Source organism: Pholcus phalangioides, unplaced genomic scaffold, assembly GCF_987345545.1.
Source record: "Pholcus phalangioides strain wild (caught in Gottingen) unplaced genomic scaffold, Ppha-v1.0 ptg000020l_1, whole genome shotgun sequence".
NCBI classification, from domain to species: domain Eukaryota; kingdom Metazoa; phylum Arthropoda; class Arachnida; order Araneae; family Pholcidae; genus Pholcus; species Pholcus phalangioides.
This window is the reverse complement of record NW_028301613.1, coordinates 10,616,209-10,635,500: the sequence shown is the minus strand read 5'-3', so window position 1 is coordinate 10,635,500 and position 19,292 is coordinate 10,616,209. Positions and strand designations below refer to the sequence as shown.

General features: G+C 35.5%; 1 protein-coding gene across 1 annotated transcript in view; it reads left to right on the top strand.

Annotated features, from left to right (window-relative positions):
* Agps (alkyldihydroxyacetonephosphate synthase) overlaps positions 1–19,292 on the top strand; it is a 426,147-nt gene that overhangs the window by 26,239 nt on the left and 380,616 nt on the right. The window contains exon 2 of the mRNA XM_089248613.1: positions 17,355–17,447. Within this exon, the coding sequence (XP_089104739.1) occupies positions 17,355–17,447 (93 nt within the window). The remainder of the gene's footprint in view (positions 1–17,354; positions 17,448–19,292) is intronic.

Here is a 19,292-nt window from a genome sequence, read left to right as displayed (position 1 = left end):
TAAGCTTGCAAGTAGAGCGACTGTCTAAGGAAAGAAACCCACCTCACTTCAAAAATAAATGCCATTGGTCTCACAACCGAAACCGCAGTGGTACAGGCCACCGATTTCCTCATGTTAAGAACCCAAACAATGACCTCTGTTATTATCATGACCGTTTTGGTGCTTCTTCTTTCAAATGCAAACAACTGTGTTCTTTCTCTCAGGGAAACGAGTAGCGGAAGTAGTACGAGTAGTACAGGTGGTGGCGAAAATAAGGGTTTGAGTATCAGCCATCGGTTAAAGGTATGCGACAGACAAACAAATTGTAGTTACTTGATTGATACAGGAAGTGATGTTTCGTGTATGCTACCACGAAAAGGTGCTCATGGAGCCACCGATCTGGTACTTTTTGCAGCTAACCATTCCAAAATAAAAACATATGGCACAAACTTTTTACACCCCTTTCCTTGAGCTTGCGTAGATCATTCAAATGGAACTTAGTGATTGCTGAGGTATCTGTACCCATAATAGGCGCTAATTTCCTACAACACTTCGGTCTATTAGTGGACCTTAAAAGGAAACGGCTCATAGATTCTACTACTAACCTCAGAATTGGAGGTGATTCCAAGCCTTGCTCTCAAGCCGCGGTGAAAACAATAGACGGATTTTCTCCATATCATGACCTCCTGAGAAAATATCCAGATATCATAATCCTGATAATCAATTTTAAGGAAGTTAAACAGTCTACGGAGCATCATATCCAGACGACAGGACCATCTGTTCATTGTAAAGCCAGGCGACTGCATCCTAAAACATTTGATTTAGTCAAAAAAGAATTTGAATACATGTTAGAAACAGGCATTTGTAGGCCATCAAAGAGCCCCTGGACATCGTCCTTACACGTTGTGGATGGGCCAGCTGGTGGTATATGTCCGGTGGGAGATTATAGGAAGCTAAATGCTCAGACGGTCCCTGACAGGTACCCTATACCCCACTGACAAGATTTTTCTCACGCACTTCATGACAAGAAAATATTTTCTAAACTAGATATTTTTCGAGCTTACCACGCAATTCCAGTACGTGAAGAAGATATTCCTAAATCTGCAGTTATCACACTATTTGGGCTGCAATGCAGCTCAGACTCAATGAGCTTCATTCCAAAGGTTCAATGGATGAGGTTTTAAGAGACCTAGATTTTTGTTTTGTTTATATGGATGACATTCTAATTTTTTCTAAGGACGCTGACGAACAACTTCATCACTTGGAGTTACTATTCAATCGCTTAAACAAATATGGTATCAAACTTAATGCCTCTAAATGCGAGTTAGGCCTTAAAGAATTGACATTCTTGGGTCATGTAATAAATGAAATGGGTATCAAGCCCTTTCCTGAAAAGGTCCAGGCCATTTTAGAATACCATAAACCTAGCAACTTAAAAGAATTGAGGCAGTTCTTAGGACTAGTAAGTTTTTACAGAAGGTTCCTGCCACAAGCAGCAGAAAAACAAAATGTATTGACAGAATTTTTAAAGGGCTCAACTAAAAATTCTAATCACAGAATTGATTGGCCCTACGAGGCTTCTACAGCTTTTGAGGACTGTAAACATCAATTAGCCGAAGTTGTACTTTTAGTACACCCATCTCCAACAGCTCAATTGGTCTTGAGTGTTGATATTTCAGATGTAGCCATAGGGGGAGCCTTAAATCAAGTGGGACAGACATTAGAACCCCTTGGTTTTTTTCTCTCTGAAACTTTCCTTGAATATGCGTCAAATCTTTCTTTTCGAATTTCACATTTTTTGTTTGATTAGGTCATAACATTAGGTTTTTCCTACAGAAAACTTTTTTGTTATCTCTAACACTTAAATTTTGTTTATCTTTTGCATCTGTGACCTCCACTTTTGTGTCCAAATCCAAGACGTGTTTCTTGTGAATGGTGGCCATCTCTACACTGAATGAAATGCGAAACAGGTGAATGCTCCTGCGTAACATTTCTTTCTTATCGTGTCAATTTTTTTTTCTTTTTTCTACGTGCGCACACGCTCGTCTTCAATCATCAATCAGTGGGACGATGCAACATGGTACTGTATCGCATAAGTCTCCCTCACCTATTCCTCTCCCAAACTATTTTAGATGGAAATCATCAACATTTTTCTAAGAAACAGGAGTGCTTTCTAATGAAAGCCATCATTTTCATCATAAACGAAATGAGCTTTTAATAAATATATTTGATTCGAAATAATAATAAATGTTGTACCAACATAGGTAGTATTGGGTTTTCGACTTTACTTTTGGTTCATTCCTTGTCAAATCACCCGGCCATGACACCCATAGTCTCCGATGACTTTTTTTTTATTTGTTGCGTTTACCATCCTTAGTAACCGTGTGAAATATTATTTGCATATCTCTAAAACTTTTTGAGAAAAAAAATGTTGAAATTTTTAAAAAAATGATGCAGGTGACTTTTCCGAGGCTCAATTTCTAAGTGGCATTGTTTGAGAAAATAAATCGTAACTTATTCAATTTTCAATATATTCAAGTGAAATTTTTACCAAAGTGTTCACAAAAACATACAAAATATGAATAAAAATAATTCATATGCTTACATTTGAAATTTACATGCAAAAAAATTATATAAACATATGTATTATGTGGTTATTTGACCGTTAATATATTTAGGTGCCACTGAAAGACGTCTTAAGACTACTCGATGAAATATTCCAAAAAGATATAGTAGGCCGTTTCCAGCTTTGCCTTACTACAACCTATTTCACCTGGGACAACGTCATCTATGAACAGACGGATGGAGTAGCTATGGGAAGCCCCTTGAGCCCGGTAGTTGCCAACTTCTTTATGGAAAAATTTGAGGAGCAGGCAGTAACAACAGCGCCTCTCAAACCAACAATTTGGCTCCGCTACGTTGACGATACATTCGTTGTTTGGGGGCATGGTGAAGAAAATCTTCACCGATTCTTGGACCATCTCAACGGAATCCATCCGAACATCAAGTTCACTATGGAAATAGAGAAAGAAGGACAGATCCCGTTCTTGGACGTTCTGGTCAGCCGTCAAGGTCAACGTTTAGGCCACAGCATTTATCGTAAGCCTACTCACACCAACAGATATGTGCATAAGCTCTCCAATCATCATCCTCACCAAAAACGAGGCGTACTGAAAACCTTGATCGAGAGGGCAAGAAGACTATGTGAAGGAAAAGATCTAGGTAAAGAGATTGAGCACTTGAAATCAGTTTTCCGCTCTAATGGGTACACGAAAGACGACATAAAGAAAGCCTTACGCTCCATCAAGGAATCACCAACGGAAAATGAGCAGTCACAATCAGGAAAAGCTGTGCTGCCTTTTATCCCCGGAGTGACGGCAAGAATCAGCAAGGTCATGAAAAAACATCGTATAAAGACCATTTTCAAACCAACCAGAAAAATATGTGAAATGCTGCGATCAGCAAAAGACCACCGTGACCCTCTATCAACACCAGGGATCTACCGAATACTGTGCACCTGTGGTCAGGTATTGGAACCACAAAAAGATCTGTGGCCACGAGAATAAAAGAGCACGAACGATGCTGCAGAATGGGCCAAACAGAAAAGTTGGCGGTGGCAGAGCATGCGCTTTACGACAACCACAGTGTACAGTTCAGCAAAACACAGGTAATAGCTAATGTTGACCACTTCTTCCCACGAATCTACAGAGAGGCTATTGAAATATACAAGCACAAAAACAGCTATAATAGAAGAGAAGAAACTTTGAAATTGAGCAGATCCTGGACACCAGCTCTCAGAAGAACAAGAACCTTCCCCTTCAAGGTCCAGCAACAGAATGATGACAACAGCCAATCAGATAACTCCACATCTCTCGGCCAATCAGGTTCTACCAGCATAACAACTGTTTACAATACGCTGCCAGCCATAGAATCAACTGACCAATCGCAAAACAATAGTGTAGTTCAAGCCACTTATGTGCATAAATACAACCTGAGACTCCGGAAAACTTGACTTTGATCCAGTTTATCAATTCTCCTGATGATGCCAACCACTAGTGTTGGGGAAACGTTGAGAACAAACTCAAACGGACGACGGTCTTCGAACCCGAAAAAACAATTTTTATCAAATGATGGCAGCGAAAACCTTATTAACTATTTGTATGGTAGCTCCACCAGGGTCGGTCTTAGACCTGGTGGCGCCCGGTGCAAAAACAGTAGTCAGCCCCCCCCCCCTTTCAGGTGTGAATACAGAGTGATGTGTCAGAGGAGGCATTTTTTTGCTAGTCATTACTGTCCTGTAAAATACAGGACAGATTCATTCTACCATATTATCAGACTCTTGGTGTGGTGATTGTCCCCCCCCCCCCCACACCTCTTGGTTGGATATTCAGTGATAAAGAAGTCTGGGAAGCTTTCTTCCTAGAATAGGATTAATGCTATTTAACTTGTAAACAAGCATAACACCCAACTTGTTGGATTTAATTAAGAGATTTAAAAACATTAAAAAAGGAAAATGTCACACATTTATGTAGGGTACTCATCACAAAGGATCAATCTTCATGCTTATTTTAATTTTTAATTGAGTTTCATGGTGAAATTAGTGTAGTGCACGCACGGGCTAAGATGATAATAAAAGTGGTTAAATTAAAGTGATATTTCTTTGTATGATTTTTTCCTTTCATATTTATAAAACTCATGAACTTCATTTGAAATTATCCCTTTCAGACCCAGTACTAAGAAACAAAAGGGGCAGGCAAACACCAGCTAAAGCACCGGGTAATACTCCTGACAACACAGGAAAACACTTTTGCTCTCGCTAGTAGAAAAATTGGATGTCCGAGGGCGATTCCTCCATTATTTTTATTTTTTACAGCACAACAAAAAAGAAAGAAATTTCGTCTTCCCCCCAAAATCTCCTGCAGGGACGAATGGAAAGAGCTCAACAGAGGGTGTATTTTTATCTGACCAAAATCGCTATGTACTGTACGTATATAGGTGCACTGCCCATCGATTCTTTTCTTGTTGAAAAAAATAACCGTAATATTATATACACTCAAACCTTTTTTTTTTTAAATTCTCGTCTCGGTTATTTTTCATTGTTATTTTTTTTATATTTCGGCGGCCCTTCTCATATGGCGCCCGGTGCAATTGCACCGGTTGCACTGCCCTAAGACCGCCCCTGAGCTCCACAGTGCAGGTCAAACTATGCCAAAAGAAAAGTTGAATCTGCCTATAACACTTTAAAATCAAAGGTTTGTAAAGTTTTTGAAGAAGAATTACCAGAAAATGAATCTCAAAGCACACTTAATAAAGATATTAAATCGGAAGCAAATTATATTATTTTGATAGAGTCAATTCGAAGAAAGACTCAATTTAACCATAACAACAAGGGAAAAATTTCACATTTTAACTCTGGCCCCTGCTTCATGGAATAAGAAAAAAAATCTGTGAAGAGTTTAATGTCACTGCATATGCGTTGCGAAAAGCAGGAGAGCTTTTGTAAATGAAAAAGCAAAGGTGAGCCATTGTTTTTTTATTATAAAAAGAATCAAATATTAAATTTCAACGTTTTTTTGCAATCCAATTTTTTAATGCAAAGGTTTAAATTTTCTTTCCTAGTCATAATCTACATTTTTTTGTGAGAATTTAAGTTATGATATATTTTTATTAATAATATTGCTTGAAAGGGGTTAGCCTAAGAGACGTCATTCGTGAGGTTAGAAAACATTTTTTTTCTCAAAGTTTTTGATATATGTATGAAATTCCGCATGGTCAACAAGGATGGTAGAAGTAATAAAAAAAAAAAAAAAAATTGGAATCTGGGATGAGTTGCATTTCAGTATCTAGTTGAATGATTTGAAATCGGAGCGATCCAGTCTTATTTTTATTTATTTATTTCAAATCATTACAAGAAATATAAATATTCATATAGAATCACAAAACAACCAAGGAGACACTAGTCCCATACTGGTTGTTACAGTCAAAATGTTTGTGTAAGATTAGTACAGTAAATTAAAATTCTTGACAAATAAAAAAATTATAATTAATGAAACAAAATTAGAAACATGTAATATAATGATACATGAAAAATAAACAACAGAAACAAAATAAAATATGAGAAAGGAAAGAGAGAAATGTAATTAAATTTAGCATAACAATAGGTTGTGGCAAGATATATACAATTGGTGTGAATAATATATATGTAATGGGGTTTAAGGTGCTGAAACACTTACGCAATGTGAGAACATTAATTAAACATATACGGAATACAGTACTGTACATCTGTGCCAATGCGATGCATTAGCAATTGTTCAAGTTTTTGTGAGCAAAAGGTTGGATACGTTGACGAAATTTTTTTTTTTTTTTCACTTTTTTAAATTTGTTCGTACATAGAGTTGATAAAGCAAAGGGGAGAAAATGAGTTATGTTTAAGCGAAAAAGTCTGAGGATGAAATTAAAAGTGGATCTCAATATCTGGAATTTGGAAAAGATGGAATTTAAGATATGTTTTGCTACTCGAGAATGTAGTTGCCTCTTTAATCTCAATGGGGAGGGTATTATAAAATTTTGGAACGAGAAAACTGAAATGTTTTTTGAGTATAGTTTTGTGAACCAGAGGTAGTGAATAAGTGGAATTAAGGCGAGCAGATGTGCGGGCTGATCTATAAAAATATAAGTAATGTAGAGGTAAGATCTGGAGTTGATGGAATAGTTCTTTAGATGGAGTGTTATAATCAGACATCAATAGCCTGATAATTTTTTTTGTAGAGACAAAATAGGAGTAACATTAGATACATAATCGCTTCCCCAGACTGAGAGACCATACAGTAAATGAGATTGAAGCATTGAGTAATAGTATGTTAGTAGAAAGGTTTTACTCACGATAGGTTTGAGATGATAAAACTTGTATAACATGAAACGCAATCTATCTTTTAAATGGTTAATATGAGAAAGCCATTTTAGATTCTGGTCAACATGAATACCAAGGTATTTTATCTTAGTAGTTTGTTCAAGACGTTGGCAATTACATGAATTATAATGATACAATTTGGTTCATGGAGTATTATGTTATGTTCAAGAGATGGAATATTACGTAAAGAGAAATTAATATATTTACTTTTAGAAATGTTTGACTTAAGATTATTATTAATAAACCAGTTTTGAATTGTAATTAGATCACTATTAATTGTTGTGATAAGTGGTTGATAATCTGTTCCAGAGTAGAGAATGACAGTATCGTCGGCAAATGTAATGATTTTACCATTTATTTTCAGATTACATAAGTCATTAATAAAGGTAATGAATAATAACTGGCCTAATACAGATCCTTGTGGGACTCTGCTGATAATATTCATAAAATTACTGAAATGAGCATTACATTTTACTCTTTGAGTTCTGTTAGTAAGATATGAGTGGAGAATGTTAAAACCATTGCCTCTGATACCACAAGAATGCAATTTAGAGAGCAGAACTCTGTGACCAACACTATCAAATGCTTTTCTAATATCTAAGAAAATGCCTATAGTTTTTTGAGATAAATTGATATTTTTATACACATATTCAGTAAAGTTTAAAAGTGCAGATTCAGTGTTTCTTTTTGGTAGAAATCCATTCAGATTGGAGGAAAAGAATTTACTGTGGTTTAAGAAAGAGTAAATCCTAGTTTTGAGGATCATCTCAAAAACTTTAGATGTGGAGGGTAAACTAGAAATAGGTCTATAATTGTTCAAATCATTAGAATTTCCATTTTTATAAATAGGAATTGCTATTGCAGATTTTAAAGATCCAGGAAATTCCCTCTTTTCAATACAATTATTAATTAGAGTTGCCAAAATTTGAAGAATATTGATGACTTTTGAGAATATTTGTAGTTATACTGTCAAAACAGGAAGCAGAATTTGGAAGTGATTTAATTATTTTTGATATTTCATACTGATCAGTAGGCATCAGAAAGAAAGAAAATTTGTCATTAGTGTGCATATATTGTTTAAAATTACATTTTGTGACTGTTTATGTTCTGAAATATTCATGAAATGGGTATTAAAGTTATTAGCTAGTAATTGGGAATTTATTTCTGAGGGCATTATTTTATTTTTTTTCTCTGATCCAAGTATTTTATTAATGAATTTCCAGCGTTTAGCTGATGTATTGCAGTTAGAAAATTTAGTAGTGTAAAAATTTTTTTTTGTTAATTTTATTTGACTTTTGAGAAATGATGTTACATTTTTGTAAGCTTGTTGAATTAATAAGTCATACGGATACTTCCTAGATTTCAAGTAAAGTTTTTGTTTAATCTTGGTCAAATTGACCAATGCAGGTGTAATCCAAGCAGTGGCGGATCCGGGGGGGGGGGGGGGCGATGCCCCCCCCCAAGAGCCTTTAAACAATAGGTGAAGGGGCGATCGCCCCTCCCAAGAGCCTTCAAGCAAACATAACTCCAGTTACCTGACTTTTTTCTTTATTAATCCTTAATTTTTTAATTAATTTCCTTTTTTTCTCAAAGTTCCTTTCCCTAAAATTTGTTCCTTAAGTTCCACCTTGAGATTTCTTCTGCTGGTAAGATCGAAAAAATAAAGAAGTCATAGCCGGAGGAGGGTCAATTGTATTCCCACCAAGGTTCTACAGGGATTCCATGCGATTCGGCTGTCACGCTGCCTTTTCGCTGCAACGTACCTCCTAGCGCCTAAGGGCTCGTGTAGAGAGGCAAAAAAATGTACACCCTTCAGTTTTCTTGGTAACGCGCAATAAAGCACAAGCCATCCAATAAGATGAATCATCGTTTTCTAGCGTTTGTTATCTCTCTTTTTTTAAATTCAGTCCTGAAACCCGCAAGCTTGACGTGGATCAAAAAATGGCCATGTCTTCGAAAAAAACTGTTTTCAGTAAGCAAAAATTTTAAAATTTTAAAATAAATGGGTGTTAAGAAAATTAATTGTATTACTTTTTGTAGCACATCTGGGGTTTTCCCAGAGAATGAAGCTGCATTCGCTTACGGATTCACTGATAATGACATTAACGGGGGGGGGGGGGGGTTCCCCCACAGGGTGAGGCTAACAGGGCTCAGGACGATTCTTATCATTTTTTGATTTTCACTCTACAAATTCACTATAGTGGGGCCTAAAAGTATGAAAAATCTCAGCAAAGCCCCCCCCCCCTCGAAAACGTAGCTCAAAAGCCCTGCTGCAGAAGGTGAGCATTTGAACACACATAGCTTCTCTATAATATCTATGAAAATATAGGCCTCGGCCCCATCTAATAATTAAAGCCTTTGTAATTTGAAATAAGTACCTGGATTAAACATTATAAGTGGATCGCGCGTATAACGCTTTTCCAAAAACCGCCATAAAAGCGTTTTTCCGCTTGCAACGTCTCTATAGTCTGAGCATTAGTTGAAGATGGAACCACGAAAATGAATCACACTAAGCGGGAAAATGTTCTAAGAGTAGCGCCGCAACCAGATGCTTGGTGAGCATCTTGGTGTCCCTTGTAATGTTAAAGGGCAGGTAAAAGGTTGAAATTCATGCCCCCCCCCCTCCTGTCCAGCGCCCGGGGCACCAAACCTACCTCCTCATCCTAGCTTCTCTATAATATCTATGAAAATATAGGCCTCGGCCCCATCTAATAATTAAAGCCTTTGTAATTTGAAATAAGTACCTGGATTAAACATTATAAGTGGATCGCGCGTATAACGCTTTTCCAAAAACCGCCATAAAGCGTTTTTCCGCTTGCAATGTCGCTATAGTCTGAGCATTAGTTGAAGATGGGACCACGAAAATGAATCGCACTAAGCGGGAAAAGGTTCTAAGAGTTCGGCCTTGAGGAACTTTATAAGTGGAATCCACTATATAAAATTGATTGTGTGGTGTCGGATGTTCTGCGGGAATTAAATTTAACCACCATCTTTTCAGACAAAAAATCTGAAAATTAATATTGTGCACTTGATAATCATAATTAAATATTAATAAAAATCATTCCGATTTGCATTAAAGTAAGCTTTTGCTATTTAACGTATCTGTGGCGAAAAACTGTTTTTGAATAGGTTTTTGACAACCATATAGTCTGCACAAAATTGAATAAGAAATTTATTATTTTAAATCACGCAATATTAGAATTTCATTAGGAAGTTTTTTACTCTTAAATTTTTCTTAATTATGTAGACAAATTAGTACTCACGTATTTTATTGAAATATGCGTCAATTATTTCTTGTTATCGAAAACAGTCATACTTGTTTCAATAACTTTTCAATGTTATGTTTTCATATTTAAGAACATTTTCATATTTTATCTTGACGTCCTATTCGAATAAGCAAGATTTACCATTTAGTATTTCGTGTATTTGTGGGATGTGTTTGTGTTTCCAAGATTTTATATTTCCTGATTAGTAATTCTCTGAAACTCGTGCTAAGGTGGTTCCAAATTAAAGTTTTCATCCTTTATGAGTTGTTTATTTGAAACCGAACCAGAGATTCAGGTTAGGAGATTGAGAGTAATTTTGATGTTCAGTCAGAAGCGCATTTACGGTTTTGCCGCCTGTAGGCTACACAAATTTCACCGCCCTTCTTCCACTCTAGTCTAATTTTCTTGACTACTCTATCCACGAATTTTCCATCCCATGTTATAGCCCCACTCCTGCAAGTACACCTGTGTTAAAGTCACTCTTTTAAAGGTCCGTCCCACGAGAGTTTGCTAGGGGACGCTGGGTAAGATAATAAAAGTCTTTGTCAGGATCCGCGGTCGCCTCGGGGAAGCAATAATTTTTTATGGCTTTCAATACAAAGGCAGAGGGACGAGCGTCTTCCTTTGTGAATGACCGAACAAGTACGGTTTACTTCACGCCCGCTGTTATTTTTGCGGTTTATGTCCGACAAAGACTTTTATTAACTTTCATTATCTTACCCAGCGTCCCCTAGCAAACTCTCGTGGGACGGACCTTTTAGTCATTTACATGTTTGCACCCTGTTTTGGTCACACGTGTTTGACGCTGGTTTTGGTAATTGTTTCGTTACTTACACGCACTCTAGACAATACCGTCTTAACCATAGACTAAAGATATAAATATATTATCATAAAGATATAAATATATAAAAAATATTATTCTTACTCTATGGTCTTAACGCATTCCCCGCGGGCGGGGGCCTCAAATGCAGAGGGGCCTCTGGTTTAAAATTTTAAAAGTAAACATGTCTCACCAGGGTTATTTGGTTTAAACCTTGGTTTTAACCAAGTGGTTTTTTTAAAAAAACCACTTCGCTGCCAACCGCTAATCTGGCACATATCACACCAGGGTGCACTGGGTTAACGAAATCGCAGAATTACTGCAAATTGATGGAAAAAGTCCATTTAAATAACAAACTTCTGCTCATAAACATGTGTGCACTATGTTTTCCTCTTCTATGCTCGGAGAAAACCGGCCTAAAAACACTGGATTACTGGAGGGATTATTGAAAGTCTGACTCTATACGTAGTAGGATGGGAAACTTTATTTGAAGACAAAAATGGGTTTCAGACGCAAAATATTTTCATAAATCGGGTATACAAAGCTGGAAATTTGTAATTTTTTTAATTTTATCGTCTCGTTTGAAAATTATAAGTGATAAATGAGGAAGTTAAAGGTATTATTTGTAAATACAGACATGTCATAAATGGGTGTTTTACTGTGTATAGTACTTATTTTCATTTTAAGAAAGGATACAAGTTTGGAGTGCTATAAAATTATTCACAGAAAGAAAAATTAACTGTCTAGAACGTGAGTAACTGAAAGAAGACGGCTTAATGTTCTCTACACCAATCGCCAAGTCCTCGAAGCGTATACGTGAACACGAAAAGTTGCTGGAGTGAGTTGAGCTCGGCCTTGGATGCTTGAGTTTCCAGCAGCGGTTCCGAACCTTTTCAGTGCATACGCCAAGCAGATCATGAGTAAATACTAAACAAGGTATTGAGCGAAACAAGAGGGACCACCTTAGGGACCCCATGGATGGAAACAAAGTCCCTTTGGTCGGGTCCAGCGCCGAGTAAGGAGTACTGAGCTGATATGAATTAGTACGAGACGAGCAGAGCCAGTTGAGGGCCCCACATGGATCTGCCGGCAAATAGATAGAATTCTCTACCGAACGAGACATACCACAGAGGGCTCACCTGGAATCATTTAAACAAAGCTCATTTGGCCGATCCCATCACCGGCATTCAAAATCTGAACAGGAAAAACATCTACCCTGTGCTGTACTGAAACCGAAACTGCCTTTTCACGGACCCTACATATGAGAGGACAAAAGCTGCGCGCATAGGTTCAGCTTTTTATCGGAAAGCATGAAGTCGTTTAAAGTTTGAGCGGTCACAAGAATTTTTCGCAAGCTCAGTGCGACCCGTTACGGGTAAGGGGGCTGTCAGTGTGCGCGTAGTAGCCTACCTATTTATTTGATAAGTACTTTGTTGTTGTGCGTAAAGTTCATGCTCCCAAGGGTGGAGCTGACAGGGCCGGGGACGATTCTCATAATTTTTTTTGTTTTTTTAAGCTATAAATTAACTATAAAGGGGCCCGTGAAAAGTCTGGTCTGGGGGCCCACTAGAGGCTTCAGCCTAGGGGCCCCGCTCTAGGATGTGGAGGCCATGGTCAGGGCTTTAGATAATTGTTCTTTCCTTCAAATGTTCAAGGATCGTCTCTCTTAAACGAGGTTTCTTGTATCCGAGTTAGCTTAGAATGCATTTCCTTTGGTTGACCGAGATCCTTATTTTATTCATATTATTTTGCCTAATTGTTATCATAACGTCACAAAGAGAAACGTTTAATACTTTCACAGGGATCAAAAAAATTAAATTTAAACGGAAAGTATCTCTCTACTTTGACTTGAAAAGCTGGAAAAAAGCATTTATCGAATACATTCGGATGAATTTTTATTTGTGCACATTGTTTTGTCCGGTTAACTGTAAGCCTTAATTTTTATCAAGCGAAGGAGGAAGAAGTAGTATTCTAGGAACATTTTAAAATACCAATTCTTCATACGCTTTTCATATTCTGCTCTCTTTTCATCTGCAAAGTTTTTATTTATTTGTACAATTGCTCATGATAATGTTAATAAAAAAACATTTTTAGCTGGTAATGTGCATCAGAATTTCTTACAATGTTTATAAATATAACACACATTATTCAGTCTGCACCTCAAACTTTTTTTTCGTACGGTATTTTTTGTGAGGGTAGCCGGCACAAACGTTGAAATTTATTATCAAAAACAGCTTATTCATTAATTGTAACACCAGTTGGTGCAAGCAATTTTTTAAATAAGTGTGTTGCATATTGAAAAAATATAATTTTTATAAATATAAATTTTAATTTAGATTTTAACTGCCTTCAATTTTTAATTAATTTTCATTTAAATTAATTTTTATTTTCAATTAAATGTAATTGTAATTAATTTTAATGTTCAATTAATTTTTTAAATGAAAATTAATTGAAAGTTTTAAATAATTTTAATTCTTAATTAATTTTTTATTAGTTTTTTAATTTTAAGTACGTTTGGCACCTGCGGACACTAGGTTGGGTCTCACCGATCGACATCTTCATTGTAAAAAATCGCCCCCCCCCCCAACACATCACCCTGGATCCGCGCCTGAATCCAAGGCTTGTTATGTTTTTTTTTATTTTCTATATGAAGGTATTTTGTATAATTATTAATTACAGTTTCGAGTTTAAAGATAAATTGATCAAAATTCAGCACTGGGGTATTTTTCGTAATCGCAAAACTGTAATTTTGAAGATATGATGAAATTCCGATGAGATCAATTTTTTTAATAATTTTTTTTTTACCATTAGCAGGTTTAGGATTAGACAAAAAAAACTTTAACTTACAAGAGATTGGATAGTGATCAGTTAGGGTAGTGGTGAATATAGCTGAGGAGATTTCATCGATTTTAATTGAACAGCGAATAAATATGTGATCAATGCACAAATATGAATGTGGCCTAGTAATATTGGAAATTAAAGGAGTGAAGCCATGACTAGAGAGCATATCCAAGTAAGCAGATTGAATACTGCATATAGTATTTAAGATATCAATATTAATATCTCCTACGATAACAACATCTCTGTGTTTAATATTTTTTAAAATGGAATCGAGTTCTTCTATGCATTGATTGGGAGCAAATGAGTGGGATCTATACAGATTTAGTATAGTGAATTTTAATGTTTGCTCTTGGATTACAATCAATTCACTAGTAAGCATTGAAAAACCACCAAGTTCTAAAAATTTAAGAGATATGTGAGTGTAAACAAAAATTCCCCTGGAATTGTTGTACTTTCTACAGCGAGTGAATAAATTATAGTCAGAGTATAAAGATTAATTTCATCCTCATAGACCCAAGCCTCTGATATCACCAAAATATGAATATATTTAAATGATTGATTCAATAAAACAAGAAGTTGGTCAAAATTCGCCCTAACACTTCGTATGTTAAAATGAACTATATTTATCGAGCAAAAATTGTCATTGGAATCATTATGAATAAGCAAAAATTATGAAATTCCTCCAGGGTGCTGATATCATGATATTTCAAATTAGCGCACATTCCAAAGGAATTTAAATTTATAAAAATAGCTATCCAACAGCACCCGGAAGGAAATTTGACAAGATTCAAATTCAACTAGAGTATAGATGTAGCAAAATTTGTAAACATGGCAAAAGTGAGAGGGCAACTTTGGAAACTGAACAAATAAATGTTCAATGCTGTTTTTGAACAAATTAAAATATGAATTGTGTTGCATCGAAGACGTAAATGCGAATTATATGAGCAGTTAAACAATATATCTATAATTTCGTCAGCAATGTTTTGGACAAAGAAACATGAACGAAATCGGAGTGCATCCAGAGTGTACATTCTTATACTAAGGGTTTTATACATGTTAATTAATGCAATTTAGATCATCGAGATGACTAATTTTGTACACCCTAGATTCCTCCGATTGTCTCAAATATACTTTTCCATTTCTCGTCCAACAAAACTTAAAATCATTATCAGTTTTAAATTTCCTTGCAAAATAGAATACCTGTTTAACAAATGGTGCCAAGTGCTCATTGAAATAAATTGTGTGGGGTCTGAGTCGATTGTTTATCTCAGATGCACAAATCTTAGATTTACGGGCGATGTTATAGAAGATGTCACGGAATTTTTTGGTCTTGAACTGCATGATGATAGGCTTGATCTTATCTTTTCTTGATGTTGGAACACGATAGATTATGTTAACATCGGGTTCTAAGTCAATAATATCAAGTTTTTGCGGGATCGTTGACTTAACTTCATTCAAATTCTCATTTTCAATTTCCGGAAGACCGGTAATTTCAATGTTTGATCGTCTCAAGTATTGTTGGAGATCGGCAATATCAATTTGAAGGTTTGTCAATTGAGATTTTAAAGCGCCGTTCTCCACTTCTAGTGACATCATTTTGTTGTTGTAATCTTGTATTTCTGATCGCTGGTTTTCAACTATTGTTTTCAGTGAGGTTAGTTCCTGGGATTGAGTTGAAAATTGATGTGTCATGAGACTCATGAGTGCCTGGATGTGTTTTTCGAAGATGGAGGCGATACATGAAATGAGTTTAGTAGATTTTTGTGACAGAGGGCCCATCGTTTCACTTACAGTATCACAAATGTTCAGCGCACAGGTCGGAGTTGGTTCGACGACGGTTTCTTGATCAAAAGAGTTAATAATTGATGACTCACTTTGCGTTTTGGGTTTACGGATATCACCCTCTGGCACATTATATCACCCTAGATGCACATTTTACACACACCCAGTTGGCTTTACGGCTTTTGGCAATTTTTCGAAAAGATTTCTCATTATAACCAGCGCAATAGAAGTGATAATACGCTTCACATTTAACACAGACAATTTTTTCATCCTCAACTATGATGTTTTCTTCACATTGAACGCATGAACCTGATGTTGAATTCATGTTTTCCATAAACAGACAGTTAATGCACCTATTACATTTACTAAATTTAATTTACTTTATCGTTAAAAGGTTTAGTTGAAGTTTAAATAAAAAATAATTTGGAAAGAAAAAAAAATTGTTTAGGTAAGCAAGATGTCACAGCGGGAAAGCTCAGCAGCCTCCTCCTCCCGTTGCCAGATTTTTTTATGCCTTATTTGCCTTATTTCGATGAATTTTGTGTTGCGAGCCAGAATAAATATATTAACGGTCAAATAACTATTATTTTTTTTCTCCAGTATTTTACTTCATATATTTAGGAGAAATTTAAAATAAAAGTTGTTTTGGTAACTGCTGTGCCTCTGGTCTAAAGATATGTTAGAAAAATTGTATTTTTTCTAACGAAAAATTCCACGGAAACAAAGTTTACATAATGTTTTTGCATGTAAATTTCAAATGAAGCGTATGAATTATTTTTATTCATATTCTGTATTTTTGTGAACACTTTAGTGAAAATTTCACTTGAATATATTGAAAATTGAAAAGTTACGATTTATTTTCTCAAACAATGCCACTTAGAAATTGAGCCTTGGAAAAGTCACCTGCATCATTTTTTTAAAAATTTCAACATTTTTGTTTTCAAAAAGTTTTAGAGATATGCAAATAATATTTCACACTGTTAATAAGGGTGGTAAAAGCAACAAATAAAGAAAAATCATTAAAATCTGAGACTATGGGTGTCATTATGGCATTTCGCCGGGTGATTTGAAATGGAATGACCCTTTTTGTGTTAAAATTTGAGTTTGCTCATTTTTTTTTACCAAAACTCATTAAATCTGTGAAAGAATAAAAATGTGTAAACTATTAAGCAACATCATGCAAGTCAGAAACACTTCCCCCAATTGTGCAAGAAGCAATCTTGGCAATAGAATTTGTTTTATTTAGCTGATGCTGAATGGCCCTTTGGTTGTACATCAATTGAATTGAGATGTCTGCACTGCCTGTTCAATACTGAGTTGCCACCACTCATTCACTTTGATGGGGGAGTTGACTTTAATGGGGGTTCACAAATAAAAAATCACTTCTCCACAAAAAAAAGTTAATCCATCAAGCTAATTTGGGCTCAATGATCTTTCATATTACATAAATTTTGTTTTTATATAAAAAAAAAGTTTTGGTGTTCATATTTTTTGCTTATAATGATAAAATTTGTAGTTTATTTATTAATGCTTTATTAAATTTGAGTGATTATGAGAAAAAACAAGTGATATAAAAATAGCTTTATGAAAATTTTTGTAAATTCAGCCATGTGTTACCTGGGATTCTTCCAATCCCTATTTTAATTATCTTTATTGGTTTTGTTGTGAAGTAATATTTTATTGAGTATTATAGTTCAATTTGAACTTGACAAAATGAGTTTCATTTTTAATCTTGATGTCATTGTGCTTTTTACAGACAAGAACTATTAAAATGGAATGGTTGGGGGTATAAGGATTCCAGATTTGTGACTGATCCAGAGACTAGTCATGTTTGTTTTTCTGGAAAAAGGTATTTTTTCCATAAAATATTTTTTTAAAACATTGTGAACATTTATTTTGTAAACTACATTAAAATTTTACGGTCATAAGATGTAAAAACCAGCTTCAAAGCAAGTGAAAGGGCTATTTCATAACTAAAATATACAGGAAACAGTGTAGGGAAGAGTTATGAATATTTGGCATATGTAGATGGACAACAGCTTTTTAGAGAAATATTTTGCTTGTTGAAGTCCAAGCTAATCGGGAGAGAAATCTAAATAAAAAGTGCATGAAGCAGATGAAACCATAAAAATTACCCTATTCTATTTTTGGCTCTCAATATAATTGAATACAGATTATTGATTCTGCTCATTTTCTAAATCTGTTTTAAAATAATGAAAAATGAAAGTTCATAAATAAGGTTCTTTTCTATATAGTACACTGTTTAGCCATAAGTCTGTGTTCACTTATGGTTAAACAGTGTTCACAAAAGTTTTTTTGATTTCTAGAAAAATGCTTGATGAAATTATTTTGGAATATTATAACATTATATTACTTACACTCTCCAGTGAAGATTTAGTCACAAATGCATTCGGGGGACCAACAAGAAATTAAATGAGAAAAATGTGTTTTCAATTTAACACTGTATTATAAAACATGAAAATGATTAAGTATATATATTTTTTCATATATAGTATCTTAGTTTCTTAAAGCTGTATACAGTCAGTGTTGGGTTTCTTGTGGAAAAAACGTATTTCTTCCGAGACAGTGGAAGAAACTGAAAAAAACAGGAAGAAATAGAAAGAACTGGAAGAAATAGAAAGAACTGGAAGAAATAGAAAGAACTGGAAGAAAAAAAGAATTCCATTAATTATTAACATATAATAACCTCATTGATTGTGAAATATGTTTTGAAAACAATATTTTTGTAAACATTTAAGTATATTAAATATATATACATTAAATAACTTACCAAGATGAGCAATATTTACAAATACAAATACAACGCCACAACAGGCAAATTGCCCAACGAGGTGGATGACTTAAGAACATCATGGATCCCCGAGCCCCTACCTACTACTGCTACACCACACATGCACCCCCCCCCCCCGCGGAACCCCCCCAACGAATCGGTACATGCGGGAATGTGCGTGTACGTGTAGTGCAACCTGACGTAAAGTTTGTTTCTGTGTAATGCTTGTTATGTGTAGTGCTGTCATCTGCCCCCAGTTTTACTAACTATGAGTGAAGTGTTATGGTTGAATGATTTATCGTTGTAGGACTGTTGCTCTCTGTGGCGAGACTTTTTAACGGGGAGATCGGCTCGCATTTGCGCCTTGAAGTTGGGAACCACAGAAAACCAACTTCAGCTGACCACCACTGTGGGGTTCGAACCCGGATCCTCGCATCACGAGTCCGGCATTATAACCACTCGACCACCACAGCGGCCATTTTCCAATAAAGCACACATATTAAAACAAATTATTGAAATTCTTGCACAAAATGATATTGTGTCGGTACGCTAATTCTGTCACTGCTAACCCTACATCATCGCTTCAGGGGATGTTCTGCTCGTAGTGACGTACAAGGAGTCACTGCCAACCTTCATCACAACTGATCCACAGTTGTTGCACGTATCATGTCATTTGCATATCCACAAAAATGTGATGACTATATCCACAAAATGGCTATAATCGCTGGTTATAGCCATTAATTCTCAAATGTGAATTTATATTCTGTCTGCTCTCAGCCCTTAGTGCTGTGTAGCATATCTTAATTTCTAACGTAATCATGTTTAACTATTAATTGTTGCAATAAACCTGTTACTTGTTACCGCTGTGTCATGTCTTTCCGTGAGTCTTAATCCGTTGTAAGA